General features: G+C 49.1%; 1 protein-coding gene across 3 annotated transcripts in view; it reads right to left on the bottom strand.

Annotated features, from left to right (window-relative positions):
* Positions 1-7500, bottom strand: part of wdr33 (WD repeat domain 33) — a 35503-nt gene that overhangs the window by 12717 nt on the left and 15286 nt on the right. For all 3 annotated transcript variants that reach the window (XM_061045507.1, XM_061045508.1, XM_061045506.1), the window contains exons 2-6: positions 7397-7500; positions 7024-7092; positions 6677-6781; positions 5485-5580; positions 3824-3975 (exon numbers count right to left, since the gene is read on the bottom strand). The exon at positions 7397-7500 is cut by the window's right edge and continues 114 nt beyond it. In XM_061045507.1, coding sequence (XP_060901490.1) covers positions 3824-3975; positions 5485-5580; positions 6677-6781; positions 7024-7092; positions 7397-7500 — 526 coding nt within the window. The remainder of the gene's footprint in view (positions 1-3823; positions 3976-5484; positions 5581-6676; positions 6782-7023; positions 7093-7396) is intronic.

Below are 7500 nucleotides of genomic sequence, written 5' to 3' on the forward strand. Positions count from 1 at the left end.
ACGAGGCTACAGGCGGTAGATTAAAGGTGTGGGAGGACGATGCGTCAGGCTGGAGATGCTCTGCTGCTACCCGTCTCATCCAGGCCTCTCGTGTAAACTCCTGATTTTGATGAGGTTGATTTAACTTTAAATATTAAAACATATATTCTGTGTGTCGTCTTCTTTCATGCAGCAAGAGAAGAATGTCTGAATGTCTCCACCTGCTGGACAATGTCTGTAACTACACCTCACACACAGAGCAGCCTGAAGGCTGCGTTCAGGGTACATCACAGCTCATGTAAAAGCCAGTGTTAGACTTCTCTTTGGATGAGGGCGCGTCTGGGGGGAGACAGAGAGAGAGAGAGAGACAGAGAGAGAGACAGAGAGAGAGAGAGAGAGACAGAGAGAGGGGGAGAGACAGAGGGACAGAGAGAGAGAGAGAGACAGAGAGAGAGAGAGAGAGAAACAGAGAGAGAGAGAGACAGAGAGAGGGGGAGAGACAGAGGGACAGAGAGAGAGAGAGAAACAGAGAGAGAGAGAGAGAGACAGAGGGACAGAGAGAGAGAGAGAGACAGAGAGAGAGAGAGAGAGAAACAGAGAGAGAGAGAGACAGAGACAGAGAGAGAGAGAGAGACAGAGGGACAGAGAGAGAGAGAGAGACAGAGAGAGAGAGAGAGAGACAGAGAGCGAGAGAGAAACAGAGAGAGAGAGAGACAGAGAGAGACAGAGAGAGAGAAACAGAGAGAGACAGAGAGAGAGAGAGAGACAGAGAGAGAGAGAAACAGAGAGGGGGAGAGACAGAGAGAGAGAGAGAGACAGAGAGAGAAACAGAGAGAGAGAGAGACAGAGAGAGAGAGAGAGAGAAACAGAGAGAGAGACAGAGAGACAGAGAGACAGAGAGAGAGACAGAGAGAGAGAGAAACAGAGAGAGGGGGAGAGACAGAGAGAGAGAGAGAGAGAGACAGAGAGACAGAGAGAGAGAGACACATAGAGAGAGACAGAGGGAGAGAGAGAAACAGAGAGAGAGACAGAGAGAGAGACAGAGAGAGAGAGAAAGACAGAGAGAGAGAGAAACAGAGAGAGGGGGAGAGACAGAGAGGGGGAGAGACAGAGAGAGAGACAGAGAGACAGACACAGAGAGAGAGACAGAGAGAGAGAGACAGACAGAGACAGAGAGAGAGAGGGGGAGAGACAGAGAGAGAGAGAGAGAGAGAGAGACAGAGAGCGAGACAGAGAGACAGAGAGAGAGACAGAGAGAGACAGAGAGAGAGACAGAGAGCGAGAGAGACAGAGAGAGAGACAGAGAGAGAGACAGAGAGAGACAGAAAAATAGAGAGACAGAGAGAGAGGGGGAGCAGCTGTGGATTTTGCATCTCATGTTAATTCAGAAGTTTCTCTGCCACACGAAGGAGTCTCTCTCTCTCTGTCTGTCTCTCTCCCTCTCTCTTCCTCCCTCACTCTCTCTCTTCCTGTCCCTCCTCTCTCTCTCTCCCTCCTCCCTCTCTCTCTCGCCCCCTCCTGGTTAAAATCAGACTGTACATTTGAGGTCTATTTTAAAGTGTCGCTCCTTTTTTAACTTGATGATCATTAAAAAAACAGATTTGATGATTTCAGAGAGACTCCGCCTCCTCCTCCTCTCAGTTGTTTACAAGCTGCTGCGTGAAGAACACTGAAGTATCTAAAGCTCAGAGTTCGGACAGAACTTGAATGCATCACTAGGAGACATGTTTTTTTGATATCAGACTTTTTTTCTTTTTTTAAACGAAGTGAGCAGATCCGTGTGTCTGGGTGCCGCTGGTGTAGCTGCATTGGTTGCCATGGTAACGAGTGAAGCACGACTGTCACTTGTCCTTCACACCCGTTTGAACCGACTAATAATCAGGTTGTAACCCCCTAACGTCCGCTCATGTACGGCTCTGTGCGCCCTCGTCCGTCAACACCCACGGGCTGCGTTCTCACAGCGCGGCACCGCCATGTGACCCAGGTGTTCCCACGCTGTATGTGGTATGAAACCGCATAGAAGCGTTCTAAACATAAACGATATAAACGATGGCGTGCTGTTGATCTAGTGACGTAACAAGTCTTTTATTCTGAAAATTAACCGGATGTTTAAATGTTGTTTTGGCGTCTGACTTCCTGTCCGGCACGATCTGCTCTCTGTAATTGATGCTGCGTGCTCTGGCGTCCTGCAGAAACAGAAGCCTTGCAAATCCACAGAGGACGTAACGGAGACGGGCAGAACACGTCTCTGGTGGAAAACATGCCAACGTAAAGAAACGTTTAGTCTTTAACGCCGTTTTCACATCTTCAGGAGAACTGCACCTGAAATCATCCTCAAAGCAGCTATAAAAGTGCCTTTGTCTGGTCAACTGACCAATCAGAGAGCCCCTCTCACAGCGACCGTTGTGGGGCCTACTTCTGGTTAGATAAAAGTATTTTCAGAGTGCCACGGTGAAACTGACCTTGATTTAGTGACTACACGTGATCAGGGAGGGAAGGAACCTCAAACCTAACAACAGTACTTCCTGCTGAGGGCGGGGCTTGACAGAGGGTTACTTCCTGCTGAGGGCGGGACTTCACAAAAGGTCTTAATTGCTCTTTGAACATTCCGACTATAACATTCCTGTGTTTTGAATCTGTTACTGATGTCACTCATGGAGGTCATTATTGTGGTTGTGTGGTCGTCACAGTGACACGTTACATCAGTTAACCATGACACCGTCTCACTGTGATCAATCATCCGTGTCTGAGCTCACAGCTCACCAGGCGCAGACCTGGCTGAGGATCATGGGAAATGTAGTGCACAGCTTCACCTGACCGGCTGCAGGACGCCGTCAGAGCCTCGAGGCGTTTCTTAAAATGAAACTGTGATTTTAATGATCCACAGTCACAAAAATCAACGACCTCTGTTTGGTCACACAAGGCGTGCAGGAGAGCAACGCACCCAGCAGCGGGTTGCAGCGACCACCTGCACACAAACTGCAACGTTTATGGTCGGACACATCGTCCTGATTTGTACAACTTAAAGACGGTGTGCAGAAGGTTGCTGCAACCCGACAATGTTGGGTGTCTACGGCGACTGTTTGTTGCCATGGTTTCAAACAGGTCAATCAAAGCGCGGTCACAGGTGCTCCCCGTCAGTTAAAGGGCCAGTCCGCTACACGTGAAGTGAAGAGGTATGATGTCACCTTTATCCTGATGATGTCATCAGTCCAGAACACTACCCACGTCTAACATACCGTCACGTTAACTGAAGGATGTTGTTGTTATACCAGACTGACAGGCTTTAATCAGAAAGGGGTGCTGGTGCATTCTGGGAAATGTAGGATCCAGTGTTCTTAACCTTAAAGGCAGGACGTGTGTTAAGGTGCTCATGTTGAACAGCGGCGTGCTGGGTGAGGTTGAGAGCAGCAGTGTGACTGTGTACGGGAGCTTCAAACTTTATTGATCCCTGCTGGAGCTTTATTGATCCCTGCTGGAGCTTTATTGGGTCTTTATTGATCCCTGCTGGAGCTTTATTGGGTCTTTATTGATCCCTGCTGGAGCTTTATTGGGTCTTTATTGATCCCTGCTGGAGCTTTATTGGGTCTTTATTGATCCCTCCGACTCGTCTCCACCCAAAGCAGCGAGAGATATCGATCGATAACTTTATTTACACACAGAGAAACAGCTCATCAGCCACATGAACATCAACAACAGATCACTGCAGTGTTGCAACAGCACACACTTACATCTGTCATGAATCAACCACAACAACAGCGTTAACACGTGGCGCCCCCGCCTGGCTGTGAGGGAGCAGCACAGGCTGGGCTTTACTACAGAAAATGGTAGATTGGGTATAAACCTGGCTTCTCTAATGGCCTCCTTGTGAGCCTGGAACATCTTGACGTTGTTCATGTTGGACTGCCAGTACTTCACGTAGCCGCCGTGGTCCGCCGTCAGCATCCACATGTCGTTGTGAGACCAGGTCATGGCCCGAACAGGACTGTCGTGGGCCTGCAGGAGGGGGGGAGAAGAGAGCAGGAGGTCAGTACGTCAGGCTGGTTTTAAAGCTGCTGGAAATATGGAGGTAAGAAAGAATAAATTATATCAGAGTTCAGAGACTTTGATGAAGAGGGTCAGAACCAACACAGGATGCTAACAAGAGGCTGAAAGGAGGCTGACAGGAGGCTAACAGGATGCTAACAGGAGGCTGACAGGATGCTAACAAGAGGCTGAAAGGAGGCTGACAGGAGGCTAACAGGATGCTAACAGGAGGCTGACAGGATGCTAACAAGAGGCTGACAGGATGCTAACAGGATGCTAACAGGAGGCTGACAGGATGCTAACAGGATGCTAACAGGAGGCTGACAGGATGCTAACAGGAGGCTGACAGGATGCTAACAAGAGGCTGAAAGGAGGCGGACAGGATGCTAACAGGAGGCTGACAGGAGGCTGACAGGAGGCTAACAGGATGCTAACAAGAGGCTGAAAGGAGGCTGACAGGATGCTAACAGGAGGCTAACAAGAGGCTAACAGGATGCTAACAAGAGGCTAACAGGATGCTAACAGGAGGCTGACAGGATGCTAACAGGAGGCTGACAGGATGCTAACAGGAGGCTGACAGGATGCTAACAAGAGGCTGACAGGATGCTAACAGGAGGCTGAAAGGAGGCTGACAGGAGGCTAACAAGAGGCTGACAGGATGCTGACAGGATGCTGACAGGAGGCTAACAGGAGGCTGACAGGATGCTAACAGGAGGCTGACAGGATGCTAACAGGAGGCTGACAGGAGGCTAACAGGATGCTAACAGGAGGCTGATAGGAGGCTGACAGGATGCTAACAGGAGGCTGACAGGAGGCTAACAGGAGGCTAACAGGAGGCTGACAGGATGCTAAAAGGATGCTAACAGGAGCCCGACAGGATGCTAACAGGATGCTAACAGGATGCTAAAAGGATGCTAACAGGAGGCTGACAAGATGCTAACAGGAGGCTGACAGGAGGCTAACAGGAGGCTGACAGGAGGCTAACAGGAGGCTGACAGGATGCTAAAAGGATGCTAACAGGAGCCTGACAGGATGCTAACAGGAGGCTGACAGGATGCTAACAGGAGGCTGACAGGATGCTAACAGGATGCTAACTACAGGTCAACATCTCCACGCATATATTCGTGAATTGTCTCCAAACATTAGCGTTGCCACAGATTTCTGCAGTTTAGTGAGCGTGCCGGCCGAAACGTGAAGTTCATTTTAAAGTTCTTTGTGATTCCTTCAAACATTAAAATAACGGATAAAGTTTGACAAACTTTAGTCCAAATGTTTTTATTTATTTATATACGAGTTTAGAGACTCAATAATCTGAGTTCTGCTGCAGTGTTACACACACCATGAATAAATAAACCTAAATTAGATTATTTGAGCGCTCTTCAGTGTTCTCGGACGTAAAGAAGGAAACGCATCATCAACAGTGGATACGATGATCGCACCTTTAGGTAACGGTGAACAGACGTACAGGTGAGTGTTTACCTGAAGGATGGTCTCAAAGTTAAAGGTGAGGCCGTTCCACAGAGTGAACTCTCCACTGGAGGCCCCGGTGACCAGACGCCGACCTTCAGGAGTCCACTGCACGCACACACACACATACACACAGGAGAAACACATTAATATAAAGAACTCTGTGGTATAGTGAGGAGGAGGAAGAGGAGGGGGAGGAAGAGGAGAAAAGGGAAGAGGAGGAAGAGGAGGAAGAAGAGGAGGAAGAGGAGAAAAGGGAAGAGGAGGAAGAGGAGGAAGAGGAGAAAAGGGAAGAGGAGGAAGAGGAGAAAAGGGAAGAAGAGGAGGAAAGGGAAGAAGAGGAGGAGGAGGAAGAGGAGGAGGAGAAAAGGGAAGAAGAGGAGGAGGAGGAAGAGGAGAAAAGGGAAGAAGAGGAGAAAAGGGAAGAGGAGGAAGAGGAGAAAAGGGAAGAAGAGGAGGAAGAGGAGAAAAGGGAAGAGGAGGAAGAGGAGAAAAGGGAAGAAGAGGAGGAAGAGGAGAAAAGGGAAGAGGAGGAAGAGGAGGAAGAGGAGAAAAGGGAAGAAGAGGAGGAAGAGGAGAAAAGGGAAGAGGAGGAAGAGGAGAAAAGGGAAGAAGAGGAGGAAGAGGAGAAAAGGGAAGAGGAGGAAGAGGAGAAAAGGGAAGAAGAGGAGGAAGAAGAGGAGGAAGAGGAGAAAAGGGAAGAGAAAAGGGAAGAAGAGGAGGAAGAGGAGAAAAGGGAAGAGGAAGAAGAGGAGGAGGAAGAAGAGGAGGAAAAGGAGAAAAGGGAAGAGGAGGAAGAGGAGAAAAGGGAAGAAGAGAAAAGGGAAGAAGAGGAGGAAGAGGAGAAAAGGGAAGAGGAGGAAGAGGAGAAAAGGGAAGAAGAGGAGGAAAGGGAAGAAGAGGAGGAGGAGGAAGAGGAGGAGGAGAAAAGGGAAGAGGAGGAGGAGGAAGAGGAGAAAAGGGAGGAAGAGGAGAAAAGGGAAGAAGAGGAGGAAGAGGAGAAAAGGGAAGAGGAGGAAGAGGAGAAAAGGGAAGAAGAGGAGGAAGAGGGTTATTTTATTGGCCCCTGTCTTTCATTGGTCTCTGTGTGAGTCGCTTTAACAGGTGAAAGTCACCTGAGGTGGCCCTGCTCAGTGTGAGTGGATCTCTACATGTTACTCTGAGACCAGAGCGCGTGTAAACAGGAAGTGATGCAGCAGCTCACCCGGATCACAAACACGGGACACTTGACTTTGTTGGTGGAGGTCCGGACAAACTTTGTGGTGACGGCGTTCATCGGGTTGTTCAGCATGCCCACAGGAGGAACCAGCTGAGGAACGAACACACACACACACACACACACACACACACACACACACACACAGTCAGCTCTGCTTTTCTTCATCAGTTTGACCTCAAACACTTAATAAACCTTTTAATTTCCTGACTTTTACATGTCACATATTCACAGTACAGAGCGAAGAGGAGCGAGGAGTGCTGCGTTACCCAGGTAACAAACAGTGCGGCTCAGCTGTGAACGAGCTGCAGAGTGGGTTTGATGCTCGGACTCACCTCGTTGTAACAACCTGCATCGGGCTGCACGGCTCTGAAGTCTCGGTGGTCTCGCTGCCACAGACGATTCTGAAACCACAAAGACAGACACGTCAGATCAAACCAGCTGAAGATGCTGAACTGGTCCCATTAAGAGAAGCTTTACATGTTCAAACCAGCTGAAGATGCTGAACTGGTCCCAGTAAGAGAAGCTTTACATGTTCCACGGTGCGGTTAATGCATTCATCGAAGCGCCTCCTCCATGGGTTCAAACCCAGGCTCAAGTTTCACACTTAAAGGAGCAGTATGTAACTGACCCTTAGTGTTTAAAATGGGTACTGCAGTCTAAATTCTAAACATTGTAAAGAGCTGCGGTGTGTACAGGTGTTTTTACCTCCAGGTGTCTGATGACTGACGGGTTGTAGTCGATGGTTTTGCGGTTCACGGCCTTCCTCATGCGCTTCCCGTCGAAGGTGAGCTGCTGCATGGCCTGCTGCT

This window comes from Labrus mixtus, chromosome 8 (genome assembly GCF_963584025.1).
Source record: "Labrus mixtus chromosome 8, fLabMix1.1, whole genome shotgun sequence".
Taxonomy (NCBI): Eukaryota; Metazoa; Chordata; class Actinopteri; order Labriformes; family Labridae; genus Labrus; species Labrus mixtus.